This window comes from Bombyx mori, chromosome 8 (genome assembly GCF_030269925.1).
Source record: "Bombyx mori chromosome 8, ASM3026992v2".
NCBI lineage: Eukaryota > Metazoa > Arthropoda > Insecta > Lepidoptera > Bombycidae > Bombyx > Bombyx mori.
Window position 1 is genome coordinate 4,541,196 of NC_085114.1, and position 15,395 is coordinate 4,556,590.

The window sequence follows — 15,395 nt, forward strand, 5'->3', positions numbered from 1 at the left end:
AGTTAGGTTAGGTTACTCAAGCTACTTATTGCTTCTTTACTTAAGTCTTCTAATTATATTTAAAAAGGTAATGTTCTTCTTCTTATGTCAATTTATGCAACCCAGTGGCTCCCAAACTTATTTTGTCTACTGCCCATTTTGAGAATAAATTATTTTTTAGCGCCCCCATTTTTTCTACCTACTTAAATACCACTATAGCGAGAGCTCAGTCTGTGTCTAAGAGTCCTCCTAGATAAAATTACAAATCGCCTCCCAAGCCTCTACACAACGCCCCCATTTTTTTCTGGGTCTATTACCGTCCCCCCATTAAGCCTGCAGCGCCCACAAGGGGGCGTTATCGCCCACTTTGGGAAAGGCTGATCTAACCCGACTTACATTGGCAAAGCAATAGTGTTGCTCAAGGTTTCTGAGGAGGCAGAGGTCCCCATTTATGGTTTGGTCTAGTTTGGCAGATTATGTATTTAATGTATTAGTAATATTAGTAATGTATTAGTAAAATTATATGTATTAGTAATGACTCAACTGATGTTATGAATCCACTGGCGCATATTAGAAGCTACAATATGGATGCTCTTTTCCATTTGTATTGAATTGTCTTATCGAATTGTAACGCACGTTTGATTCGCGGCCAAATCACGCAAAGTATTGGGCCAGAATTAACCGCAACATTAATGTTTGGACCACATGAATCATTTATGGTACCAGTGTCCTCATTTTTTTTTACATCTGGAGAATGAGGTCGAAACCTCAATTTAGTAAAATCAAGCCGAATCGAATGACTTCTTCCCGACAGAATCATATCTCAAGGTGGATAGCTTTATTCCTTGAACGTTGTAAGGTCTACGGGATTCAGTAATCACTTAACACTAGGTAAGCCGTGAGCTCGTAAACACATACCAATTGCGCAATGAAAAAAAAAAACTAAACCCAAAACTATACCTATAAAAAATAATTGACGTTAACTCCGTTATAGGCACAACACTATATCATTAAATTACATAGCTTTATTTTTTAATTATTACATACACATTTAAAAATCACAATTACTAGTATTGGAATAATCGTGTAATTTTCTACACTTACCTAATACGCTATTAACAATAAAATAAAATAAAAACAATAAAACATACGCTGTTTCCTAATCATTAAAATATAAAGATTAGATTTGGCATATAAAACTTTAGTTAATAACGACAAATAAAACTTATGTTAACTACATCACGCATTAGTCATGGCATTTGCACTTAAAATGTCGAAATTAACACGCAATGTACAGTGTACAGCTTTCTATTTACAATTAAACAATAAAGTAGTACCCGTCTCGGGAAAGCACCAGCGAAAGGGTTCCGGATCTGCAATTAATGCCGACTAAATAACTGAGTAACTAGGGTGCCACATTGTTTTATCTGGATTATTTTTAAGTCAGAAAGAGTTTACACAGGTTTAAACCACACACGGTAAACCGCAAAAATGGTTTATAATACGACTTTTTTGGAACGAAGTTCCTTACGGCAGGCTTGGAGGAGCTAGGGATTTTGCTGCGCGACCGAACTGAAAAAAATGTGATAGTAAAAACCGTAAGAAAAAGTCCGTGGAATAAGGCCTTGTTTTCCGCACAGCGATATTTCACCGCGCGATTTTTTTCTCGTAATTCTTTTTTTTTTTTTATATATTATATGAAGCTTCGTTCCTATCCGGTGTCCCACGACACCACACATATTTTTTTTATTGCTTAGGTGGGTGGACGAGCTCACAGCCCACCAGCTTATTGTATGTGAAAATGGTAGTAAGGAAGACCCATTAAAAATTTGTGTGTTGGAGTAGTAGGTAATTTTCGAATAATTTATATATATTTAATTCAAAAACTAAAAGAAAGCAAGCCAAAGAATTAATTTCATATTTTTAATATCCTGTTGAATACTTCGGGGTTTTAGGGTTATGTTCTAAAATAATTGCACCGTCATCAGCATTTGATGCGAATACAAATCTTTAAGTTATCCGGCCGTGTTGAAGCCGGCGAAAATGACGTTCAAAAATACCATGTAAAATATATGCGTATCGAGGTAATGAAAGTTTATAAAAGCTTCTGATATTAATTGAGGCCGTCAGTTATCAGTTAATAGTTAGCTTAGCATAGTTTTACTGGTGGTAGGACCTCTTTTGAGTCCGCACGGGTAGGTACCACCACCCTGCCTATTTCTGCCGTAAAGCAGTAGTGCGTTTCGGTTTGAAGGGTGGGGCAGCCGTTGTAACTATACTGAGCCCTTAGAACTTATATCTCAAGGTGGGTGGCGCATTTACGTTGTAGACGTCTATGGGCTCCAGTAACCGTTTAACACCAGGTGGGCCGTAAGCTCGTCCACCGACCTAAGCAATAAAAAAAAGCGTATGCTTAACTTTACTGTGTACTAATATCAAGCGATCCGATTGTACTAATGCATAAGTCGAAGGACCGCATACTAACATTATGATTGTCTCTACTGCGTACCAATCAGCTATGCGTTACAGTTCAAAGAGTACTGCAACCATTATATCATTCATTTGGGACTTAAATCTAGATTATCGAAATATGGTGATTTACATGGGTTCCATGAACCGCTTAACACCAGATCTGCGAGACCTCGTTCAGCAGTAAAAAATCAATAAAAATTAAAAAAAATAGCAAGCAGCAATATTTATTCATTCATAAATTCATTTTATAATTCGCAAATATGTTCTGTGTGCTTAGTGCGAGTTTTTTAACGTTCTCGATAGCGTAAAAGTTAACTCAAATATGTATGCAGTTGAATCAGCGCCCCTAGCGGCAAACCTAAGTAAACGTTCCTACTCCATACAAAATCGAGTTAACTTTTACGCTATCGAGAGCGTTAAAAAATTCGCACTAAGCACACTGATAATTTAAATCAGCTGGACTATAATGAGCAGACTAAATAATCTTCTATCTTCTATATATATAAAAATGAATTGCTGTTCGTTAGTCTCGCTAAAACTCGAGAACGGCTGAACCGATTTGGCTAATTTTAGTCTTGAATTATTTGTGGAAGTCCAGAGAAGGTTTAAAAGGTTTGATAAATACGAAAATGCTCGGAATTAAATAAAGTTTAGGTTTTTTATTTATCGATTGGGGCACTACGAAGTCTGCTGGGTCAGCTAGTACATAATATATCTATCGATCATTTTCGTCATAAGCTTTAAATTGATTAACGATTAACTAGAGATGTACAATTTTTAGAGAAAACCTTACTTTTCGATTCAGAACTATTAGACGGTAATGGTCGATAGTAATAATTTTCATTACGATTTGTAACGAAACGTTTCAGAGTGAAACGCCGAACCGCGTACACGCTCGAAGATAATAAAGGAACGATAGAAAATTACACAAAATCCATCGGCAACCGACCGACACTAATTCACCGCGAACAAAACGAACTACAGCCGAGCCTCTGATGATGATTGACTTACGACGAATTCACTAAGAACATGATTTTTAACACTAAACATACCACAACGGGTCAAATGACCCCTTTTGAACATTTGTATTTAAAAATTAAAAAATACATGTATCATCTTATTGCTTTTGCACATTTGACTTCATGATTTTTTTTACCAATTAATCTACAGTTATAATCTATTCTAATATTATAAAGCTGAAGAGTTTGTTTGTTTGAACGCGCTAATCTCAGGAACTACTGGTCCGATTTGAAAAATTCTTTCAGTGTTAGATAGCCCATTTATCGAGGAAACCTATAGGCTATATAACATCACGCTAAGACCAATGCAAGCGGAGCACCAATAAAGAATGTTTCAAAATCCGGGTTTTTTTCCCTTTTGAGAGCTTCCGCTGCGTGCGCTGCAGAAATGGTTAAAGTTTCGCTAAAATAATGTATAACAGAATTGTTCTCCTTTAAAACATCTAAAAAAAAGTCCGCGACAGCATATGTCTATATGTGAATGTTGGCTCACTATAACGTTTTTTATGCTAACCAAATTTGTTCTAAAATAAAGCATTATTTGTGAACTATTCCACGCGGACGAAGTCGCGGGCAAAAGCTAGTACTATTGTATTTAGTTTTTGTATTGTTTATTTTGAGTAATACTTGTCGTATACCGCTATCTATCCGCTATGGTAGAAATAGGTACCAGTAAGTGTTGGTATGATTAGTGTTAAATATCATTTTAAATTTGAAACACGTGTTTTTGTTTTCGCCTACGAATCTCGTACACAAACCAGTACATTCCCAACCTTCACTTTATTTACGTATTTTATTTGCATTTAAAGAAAAAAAAACTTTTACATTAACACGAGAATAGAAGACGAACTTTGTATTTAAATTGAACTAAAATCACACGAATTAAAATAAATTTGTCATAACAAAATGGCGAATAATAAATACGCTTTAAGTTTGAACGTATCCAAACTGCAATATAGCTTTTTAACTGTCACCACGAATCGTGTGCCTGACGTACAACGTCACACCTCCTAAGACCGGGACCATCGCGTAATTCGTCACAAATCAATCTTTACCAAAAAAAAAACGTTATCCGCGTTCCTTACAAGCCCGTTAAATTCAACATTAACATAACGCATTCATTTATACCATGACATTTCACATTTCGTAATAAATGCTCTTTTCCTACAGCACATCAATTAACAACCGAAAAAAATGTATAATTAGTTCTATTAAGACAATAAAACTCTTAATGATACCGCAACACTCGTAATATCCGTGCGTTCTTAAAAAAAATAATATGTAATTATACTCATTATTTAAATAGGTTTTTTCGTCCATTACGGCGAGGCCTTAATAGGCGGGCTGGTGGGGCCGCTATCTCGAACTCATTAAATCGATTTGATTCGGTAATCACCTAATTACTGGTCACGTGATACCGATTTTACGAAGTTTTAATGTGCAAACCGTGTATTCTTTGATTATAGCGATCAGTCTGTTTGATTCGGGGGCGGGCTGACTCGTTCTCTTCGTGTCTATCAAGCAGTTAAATCATTCAAATTGGATATTTATTTTGAATTCAATAAATGCTTTTTTAACTTGCAGGTCACATTGCGGCGCACGCGTTGGTCTACAACGTCTAGGCGATTTTTGACAGAGCCCAGTCACGTGGGTGTTAGGCCGCGGGGTGATTGCTTACGTAAAAAGACCATTTTCGATATATTAATAAGCTAGCTGTACCCGTCCGCTGCGCTGGGTATTTAAAATTAACATTATTATTTCTTACCCCCACAAAGATCCTCATAATTAACGCCCCCGCAACTGGTGTAGGGAGTCCAACACTCATATAAGTATTAATATTAGCTTATCCATTAAGTACATGTATTTTCTACATGGATACCAAGTTTTAAGTCAATCGGATGCATGGTTCAGTAGTTATAATGGAACATCCGTAAAACCACTGTAGATTTATATATTACTTAGTATAAATTAACGAACCACGCTACTTCACCATACAGCCTACTTATTCCCATACTTTGTGCCCATATCTAACTTATCCTGTTTTACTTACTTCTTACAACTTAACTTCCAGTCGGGAAGGCCGGCCGTTAAGCAGCATATGATTTAGACCTCTCGGGACCACGCAACAATAAGTGGAGCTTGTGCTCGATCACATATTTATTTAAAAAATCTTCATATCGTTTAAGCGACATTACGCTTAATACGCCACATTTATCTTTTCAAATAAAGGTGCGTTTTATTTGGCACTAGCGTCAACAGTTCGTTGTTTTAAAATCAATTTCAAATAAGTTTACTCCATTCAAATAGGTGAAGAAGTTTTTTGTTATATTTTTTCCAAATATTAAACTTTAAATGGTTGTCCTGTAAAGTTGCAAAAATTTCGCTTAAACCATATCGACGCTTGAAAGGCAAACATGACTAAGTGACAATAACTGCTTTATACATAAATGATAGGCAATAACCATATCCGATGCGCAAAAAATATATATTTCTAGGTCTATTAAAATCATTTCAATCCTACAGCTACTAACTAGATTCTACTACAGCTAGATTCGTTAAAATAAATTTTGTTTTCAGGTATTTCAACTTTAAATTAGTCTACTGTAAAGATCACGCATTGTCGCTTAGTCACGTTTGCCTTTCAAGCGTCGATATTATAGCCTTATCTCGTGGATATGAATGAAAAAGCTTTGATTTGTTAATCTAAGCGTTTTGTGTTGTTTTATTCAGTTCAAGCTTCTTTTTTTCTTTTTCTTTTTCTACCTATGCTGATAGCCTTGAGAGGCTATTTCAGTTTCTCCTTGACGTGTGTAGGTGAGCTCACGGGGCTCAAGCCGGAGAGTTGCTAACACTGACCCTAGCAAAAGCAGTGCTTCGCAGAATCTACCACCGGGTCGGAAACGCGACCCACTGAGAAGATCCGGCGAGAAACTCAGTGGGCTGTGTCTGAGGGTTAATTCGCTCGTCGAGCCCTTCGTCGCAAGCGACGGGTTCGAAGAGGACGGTGACCGGGTTCAAGCTTCGTGTACCCACAATGACTAGCGAAGGGAGCTTGGCTTGTGTCCTCTGCGTTCCTTAGTGACCATAAATACCGCGCTCCAACTTAGTAAAAGATAATTTTCCTAAAATTACAAGAAATTAAAAGATAATTTTCCTATAAAGATAATTTCCTATAAAGATAAGATAATTATTTTAATGTATGTTTTAATATAAAATTTTAATTTTAATTAGGCTAAGTATATAAATAAATAAATAAATAAATATAAATAAATATTTACTAACAATCACGCCACGTTAACAGGTCCCGTGGTAAGTTCGTAAAGAACTTGTGTTACAGGTACCAGATAATGGAAATAAATGTAATATTTTTATCATACACATACATATATTTAATAGATATCCATAACCCTGGAAAAGACATTTATATTTATCATACAAATATCTTCCCTTGGCGGGATTCGAACCCGCGACCCCCTTGAGTAGTGACCATGTCACTTACCACTACACCAGACCTATATTATTTCAATGGATTTTTGTTTAATGGAACTTGTCTATGGGATTTGAACACTGGCACAACCGCATAGATCGTATACCGGGTTTCTTATCCAACCGGCCAAGATTTCTTATTCCAAACCAATTTGTAATTCGAAACGTCTGTGTAATATTTACATTTGATAATTGCAAAAATTGAATGTAAAAGTATGATAAAATCAAATGCAGCATATCGTCTTCTCGCATGAAAACGGTATAATCTCAAAACTTACTAATTTTACAGGAGAGTGTTTTAAAGGTTTAACATGTGATATTTTTAATATTAATCATCTTTGCAACATAATTTTTTATTTTTTAAAATAAAGGTAAACTAAAAAAGAAACTAAATCTAAACTACGCTCTTTTGACAGTATTTATGAGATAAATATTGGTGATACCAAATTATTCCGCATAGCACACTCAATTTCGATTATTTTTGGAAATTGTACACTTTTAATGCGAAAAGACGATTAGACGGATGTATTCTTACCCGGGGCGCTGACGCTCAAGTTTAAAGGGGAGTTGATAACCGGATTCGACGGCATGGACGCCAGACCCTGGAGATTTGCCGCCAGCTGCGACATCTGCTGGGACATCTGCTGCTGGAGTTGTTGCGACATAGGCATGTTCTGTTGCATGCTCGCGAGGTTCTGCAGGTTTTGGAACATCGACGCCACTGTGGAAGATTTCGGTAGTTGAAACAAAAGAATATCTAATTATTTTTTATTGCTTAGATGGGTGGACGTGCTCACAACCCACCTAATATTAAGTGGTTACTGGACCCCATAGACGTCTAAAACGTAAATGCACCACCCACCTTGAGATATAAGTTCTAAGGTCTCAAGTATAGTTATTGCTGGAATTATTCGATCCTGACTATTTCTTATACGAAGCCATCAAGGATGAGACAACCGCTTAACAAAACCGTTGAGAACTCGACGTCAGTGATGGAATTCATCTTGTATTTTCTATGGAGTACAATTAATTACTTTTTTTTAAATTTAGTTTTAGATTTTGTGTTTTTGAAAATATTTTCAAGATATTCTTCGGTTGGGAAATGGTTTGAATGGCTGGGTTCATCCTACCACGGGGCCATGTGACCACGCTATACAAAGCATAATCCAGACATATGAAGGTGCGGTCGAATTAGATTTAATAAATAATAAGCACTAGAGAATAGACATTGTGAATTGGTGACTGTAAAGAAATGTTATATGAACTAGGTATTTTGTTGAAACCATTCACGAGTGTATATTATTATATTACCATGCCACAAACCTTTGAATTGCCAATAACAACTAGTTACCTTGGATAGAGCTAGAATCAACAAACTATGTCAATTTTTTATTTTAAGCTGAAAGATCTAATACGAATTGCATTTAATGGGTAGCAAAGCATGACTTGTTGAGTATATTTTTTCGGTTTTCGCAAAGACATTCTTTAAACTACATTAGGGTTTAATTTCGCATTTATTATTTTCATTATATTACTTGCGACCTTTCGAATACGGTTTTCGTGATCTCACAGACAACTGTTACTTCTTGTAAATTTTCTGGTTTTTAATTTATAAAACCGTTCCGAAGAGAAACTGGTTGCCAATACAAATGGAAATTAAAGATTACAGAGGCACATGCGACATTTTTTTTTTAATTACTGTCGCTGGGAAACTAGCTTACAGCCCACACACATGATATAGCTAATGAATGGACAAGTTTAATATTCGATGTTGCTTTTAATATGCATGAAATGGTAATTTCGGAACAATTTTTGAAATTCACAGTAAAAGAAACCCCCTCTTCAGCAGATAACAAATGTTGGATGCTTGGGCTTCTTCAATAAAACATCCACAATCGATTTTGTGCTTGTATTTCCTTTATACATGTTTTTGGCTAATTTAATACGTTGCGAACATGTTAGCTTGGCACGGCCATTAATTGAAGTGTGTAAAAATGGTGTCGGTAAACATAAATAAAATTTTGTAGGTACACTAGCTGACCCGGCAAACATTGTTTTGCCATATATAAGATTTCTAGGGAATTTCTAGTGTAGAAAAAAAAACTAACTTATTGTAAGTGTGTAAGGATGTGGTAAATGAGTGAAAGAGGTATGTAGTGCTGTGAACGATGAGGGAATATATAATAAAAATAACAAAACCTCATTCAACCACATAATACCTCATTATAACAAAAAAAAAAGTCCAAATAAAAAAAAAAATGTTAGGGGTGGACAACCCTACTCACTTAGGGGTATGAAAAATAGATAGTAGCCGATTCTCAGGCTCACTGAATATGCATAAAAAATTTCATGAGAATCGGTCAAGTGGTTTCGGAGGAGTATGGGAACGAACATTGTGACACGAGAATTTTATATATTAGATTAATCCTTAAAAATTCGTAGGCGTTAACACAGAAATATTGGTAATGAAATTGAAGAATCGAATTGTACTCTCTCGATTATGATATATCCGAATGATTTCGAAACATCATTTAACCCCGTGTCATAGAGCAAACATAAATGATAATAACAGTAAATATGAAATAAAATATAACGACAATCGTCTTTGTTCCGTAAGTAGTTAGTAGTATTGATGGAAGTTTAATATCTGTTAGACAAATCGGTTTGATTCGGTCGTTTGAAAATGAAATGGCAAATGTTTAATGGGATAGCTTCGTATTTTTTTTGTGACTTGTCTTAAATGCCGCTTAATTTTAGTACGTTGATTATTTGTAAGTACTACGGATAATGCAAAAAAAAAAAAAAATAATTTTTTTAATGCAACGATTTTTTTTTTTATTGCTTAGATGTGTGGACGAGCTCACAGCCCACCTGATGTTAAGTGGTTACTGGAGCCCATAGACATCTACAACGTAATTGCGCCTCACACCTTGAGATATAGTTCTAAGGTCTCAGTATAGTCACAACGGCTGCTCCACCCTTCAAACCGAAACGCATTACTGCTTCAAGGCAGAAATAGGCGGGGCGGTGGTACCTAACGAGGTCAATGATCTTGCTTTTATGAAACACGTACAAGAAAATTTCTCTCTCAGTTCAATTCGCGAAAACATCTCAAGTTTTTCCGTTTGTGTTTTAAATCAATTGTATAGATGTCGTCGGCAGTTCAGAAGCCTAAAGTAGGTTGTCGCGTGATTAGTTTCAACAGATCGATGATTCAGATAAGATTAATTTCCTTAGTGTGGCTTTTTTTTTAAATAGTGCAGTACGAATTTTTTTTTATTGCTTAGATTGGTGGACGAGCTCACAGCCCACCAAATGTTAAGTGATTACTGGAGCCCATATACATCTACAACATAGATGCGCCACCCACCTTGAGATATAAGTTCTAAGGTCTCAGTTTAATTACAACGGCTGCCCCGCCCTTCGAAACCGAAACGCATTACTGCTTCACGGCAGAAATAGGCAGGGCGGTGGTACCTCGGACTCACAAGACGTCTTGCCACCAGTTACAAAATTTAGTAAAAACGTTAGTACGAACTCACTGGAGCCATTCATGTGCTGGTGGTGCGGTGTCCTGGTTCTTGGCGAGGGGGTACGCGGCTCAGCTAATTGCGCCCGCGTCGTGCCCCCCTCCGGCGAACTCGCGCCACTCTCCCGATCCGATTCCGCCTGCTGAACATCAAACAAATCTTAATAATCATCATCATCATCATCATCAACAGCCCACAGTCGTCCACTGCTGGACATAGGCCTCTCCCAATCCACACCACTGAGCCCGGTCTGCGGCTCTCCTCATCCACTTCTTGCCGGCCACCGTGCGGAGGTCATCGCACCACCTAGCCAAGGGGCCACCTTTAATCTTAATAATAATACCCCATTTTTACCATACCCAAGCGGTAGGCAGCGGCTTGGCTCTGCCCCTGGTATTGCTGAAGTTCATGGACGACGGTATCAATCACCATCAGGTGGACCGTATGCCCGTCTGTCTAGAAGGGCATTCAAAATAAAATAAAAATTATACCCATACCCATCATACCCATTTTTACGAAAATTCCGCGCACGGAGGAGTATGAAATTTCCCACACTTAAAGAGGATATAGTGAAGGAGTGCAGAATACTAATATTTTTTTTTAAATGATGCCTTATTGATAGGTACATACATTAAATCAATAAAAAAACATTACACATACTACCATGTACTCTATGTTTATTGTCAAACTTTTGTTGCTTATAGTCTGTGGTCAAATTGAGAATACGTTAATATTGTTTATTTGTCTATAGTGTAGTCTTGACGAAATTTGTGATTATAGAAGTATAAATAGTCTTTGACAATAGAATCATAATAATCGTCAAACTTATAATTTCAATTAATTATAGTCGAATTTCGACTACTGCGGGATCACTAATTTAAATAAACGTATTAACCATTTATGTCATTTAAAGGGCTTAATTTTTGACGAGCATGTGAAGGTAGCTGACGATTGCTTCTCTAGTATGCGGATCCCGCCCGTCAGCTGATTGCGAAACCCGTTACATTGCGTGTCGCGTTTTTATTTTAATTTTTTCGTTTGCGATTATTTAAATACCATTGCGTGGCGAATCATTGGCAGTACGACCTGTTCTCGATTTCAAGAACGGTTTCAAAGCGGGGTGCATCACCAGCGCAATGAAACACATTTTAACGGCCGTCTGGTGTAGTGGTTAGTGACACGGTCACTACACAAGGGGGTCGCGGGTTCGAATCCCGCCAAGGGAAGATATTTGTATGATTAAATATAAATGTATTTTCCAGGGTTATGGATGTATATTAAATAGATGTATGTGTATAATAAAAATATTACATTTATATCCGTTATCTGGTACCTGTAACACAAGTTCTTTACGAACTTATCACGGGACCAGTTAACGTGGCGTGATTGTTAGTAAATATTTATTATTATTATTATTATTTGTCGGTAGTTATATAGTGGAATCAAATTCAAATAACTCGACTATTTTGAAGTCGCGAAACGATTTCAAATAGAAATACATTATAATCGTTCCTTTAACTAAATAAAATTCGGCTTTAATTAGCTTTTAAACAAAATTAACAACTCTCGTGGGCGTACAACTAATTCGCTTTGCATTTTGTCACAAAATGACTTCTAATTGAGGAAGTTGACCATATATTATTATTCCGAGAACGGATCGTGAATTTTATATCAAACTTTAATAGTGGTGAAAACTGGAGGTTTTTTATAGGTTTGCTTCAAGATAATTGAGCGTTGGGATACCGCTCGTACATTTAGTTTTCAAGGAACACCTAAAGAAGGATAGAAATATCAATTCACATCGTATTTTCAAATGTTTGTAAGTTCGTAAGAAGAGTGCTAGTTTGAAATTCAAAATCATTTGTTTCGATTTGAATGTATTGAATGTCAAAGTATCTCTATGCTCGAGTTAAAAAAAGACACTATTTTGGAAAGAACCCGCGAAACAAAATCAGCAGCCCCGTCCTACTATTTTAATAAAAATCTATTATTACTTTTTGATGGAAAAATATAAAAAAAATAACCAAACTAGTAACATTACAATAGAATTACTAGCGGTAAGACGTCTTGTGAGTGCGCACGGGTAGGTCCCACTGCCCTGCCTACTTCTGCCTAGAAGCAGTAATGCGTTTGCAATTTGAAGGATGGTCGAGAACTAAGAACTTAGAATCTTCAATGTGGCGTTTACGCTGTGGATGACCGGGAATCATTACCACGTGCGTCAGTAAAAAATATAACCTCCAACAAATACTCTACAAACGTGGCTTTCACGTTCTCTTTATTTCGGTGCACGTTGGAAATATGAAGGTCACAAGATTTGATCTCATCCTAATCCACATATTGATCTTAGCTTATCAAAAGTGCTTTTTTTGTCTCAGTATAGTACAACGACTACCTCGCCCTTCAAACCGAAACGCATTACTGCTTCACGGCAGAAATAGGCAGGGTGGTGGTACCCACTCGTGCGGACTCACAAGATGTCCTACCACCAGTAATTACGCAAACTATAATTTTGCGGGTTTTGAATTTTTTTACACGTTTTACATTTTATGTTATTCCTTTACCGCGGAAGTCAATCGTGAACGTTTGTTAAGTACGTATTTCATTACAAAAATTGGTACCCGCCTACGGGATTCGAACACCGTTGCATCGCTAGGTACGAATCCACCAGACGTCTTATCCTTTAGGCCACGACGACTTCAAAGTAAAAATTAGTATAATTGTTAACGAATGCATTTTTTCAAAAATGTTCTAGAAATTTCATAATTGCTATCAATTGTTGAATACATCACCAAAATGATTTACATAAAAATCAAATTCTCTGTTTTCGTGTCGACTGCGATAGAAAAACTAGAAGATTCTCAATTCGGGAAGTATGTTGAATTCAAGATACCACTACCAATAGTGCACACACATACACAAAATCATTTTCATAAATAAAAAACAGTTAAATTATAATCAATTTAACTTAAAATTAATTGATTATTAAAATATATAAGTTACATTTTACGATTCAACTTGTTAAGTATTAAAAAAGGTCACATTGATTTTTTAATTATAAAATCCTGAATTATTGCGAGGAAGAGCCTTGAATTAATAATTGAGCTTACAATTACACTGATACGATTTTGAATTATTAAGTTGGAAATTTACTTTTATTAAACAATATTGTCTACATTAATTTGTTCTTAATAAAAAAAAAACTTTTTTCATATTTGAACTGTGAGTTGATCTTAAAGTTGAAATTCTTGACCCGCTATTGTTAATTTTGTGAACGAAAAAAGAAATTGTTCTGAAGATATTTTTTTTAAATTAATTTGATATGAATTTCAGTAAATATTCATAGTATTTAAAGTATACTTAAAACAAATTGCATAATGAATGATGTGTGAATTAAATTAGATTTCAAAATAATTAAAAGAATTTAACAGTGTTCTTAAAATAATGACACCAAATAGTGCATTCGAAGCTAACTTTTGAACCATAGACTAAAAAATATTTTTTAGTAGAACATAGGAAATAACAATTAGGGTAAATATACGTTACTCTTTAATATTTTGTAAACTCACAAAAGATAATGTCATTCTCTCCACGCTGTAAAACTTTCACTATGTTGTTTCGAGTACCCGCTATGAAATGGTCCCATAAAAATGCGGTATTCCAAAAAGTCTTGCACAATTTAAAAAGTTTTCGAAAAATCATAAAAAACTAAACGCGACCGATAAAGCACAACTTTTATTCAAAGTTCGTATTTAGAACGGAATCCACAGAGTATAGATACGTCGTTCGCGAAAAAGAATCGCGCGCACTATCGACAAAACGTTGGCTTTGTTTTTTTTTTTTATTTCATTTATCGAAAGCAACATATACAGCCGCGCGGGCTAGTTGCACAGCGCGGAATGAAAGCGCGTCATCAGTTTAAAAAAATCAACCCCTTTCGGTGGAGGGAAAAAATGCGGCCCCCGGGGTGGATGGATGGGTGGTCCCGCCGAAATCCTTGCCAAAGCGATCGCCATCGGTCCGACTTGTCACTTGTCGAATAAGCATGATAATTAAAGTTTTTACGTTTTTCTTTCATTAGCCGTGTTTAGCTGATTACTTAAGTTTTATGAAGTTTTTTTTTCAACTTCGAAGGACGTAAGTACTGGAGATATTTGGGTGGATAAAAAGACACAGAGGAAAAGCATATTGTTTTAAAAAAAAACGGAAGGAAAACTAGAGTGGACAATAAACCTTTTTTTAGTGAAGTCAAAAGCATTTAGATCCTCGACTGATCTTGGGACTCGGTCACTGAGTCGTGTGCAAGTTTTTTTGGTTGAGAATTAAAATGATTTAACAACTAGTTACATTTGTCATGCATATTTTTTCAAACGATCCTCTATTAACCGAGTGAAGATGAAATGCAATAATGCGTTTTAAAATTGTCTCATTTGAATACCGCAATTGAACTTTTTAAGTATTAACTATGTAGATAATTGAAGATAAACATAAAAAATATTTGAGGATTATTCGTTTATTAAAACCTCATAATTTACGTCTCTAATACCAATTTTTTTCACTAGATGGCGTGACAGCTCCTAAAGTTTGATACATTCAGTGGCGGGAAACTATTGTATTTTGACCATAAGCCGGAAATATACTTGAATTAGTTACGACAATTGATTAAATTTCGGATGTCTGTCTTTTGCAGCAAATTGCGCTAATTGCGATAAAGAAAACTTTTTTATTATTATATTCAATAGGCAAAGACAAAAAGATACATAACTAAAGAAAAACAATATACATATAGTTAATAGTTAAAAAAAGTTACAGCATTTAGTAACTTACTATTAACGAGGAATATTAATGAAATGTTCTTTGCATGTAATCTAAATATTTATTAAGAATTTTGGTCCTTGTTTTTTTTATT

The 15,395-nt window shown here is 35.7% G+C and overlaps 1 protein-coding gene across 8 annotated transcripts in view; it reads right to left on the minus strand.

Moving 5' to 3' along the window:
* The window catches only part of LOC101737716 (POU domain, class 6, transcription factor 2), a 204,219-nt gene that overhangs the window by 45,665 nt on the left and 143,159 nt on the right, over positions 1 to 15,395 (minus strand). For 4 of the 8 annotated variants that reach the window (XM_038012283.2, XM_038012280.2, XM_038012281.2 and 1 more), the window contains exons 4-5: positions 10,499 to 10,628; positions 7,492 to 7,677 (exon numbers count right to left, since the gene is read on the minus strand). In XM_038012283.2, the coding sequence (XP_037868211.1) occupies positions 7,492 to 7,677; positions 10,499 to 10,628 (316 nt within the window). Of the gene's footprint in view, positions 1 to 7,491; positions 7,678 to 10,498; positions 10,629 to 14,055; positions 14,382 to 15,395 lie in introns of those variants that run through there. The other 4 variants (XM_004924086.5, XM_012688647.4, XM_062669684.1 and 1 more) reach the window with 4 other exon arrangements.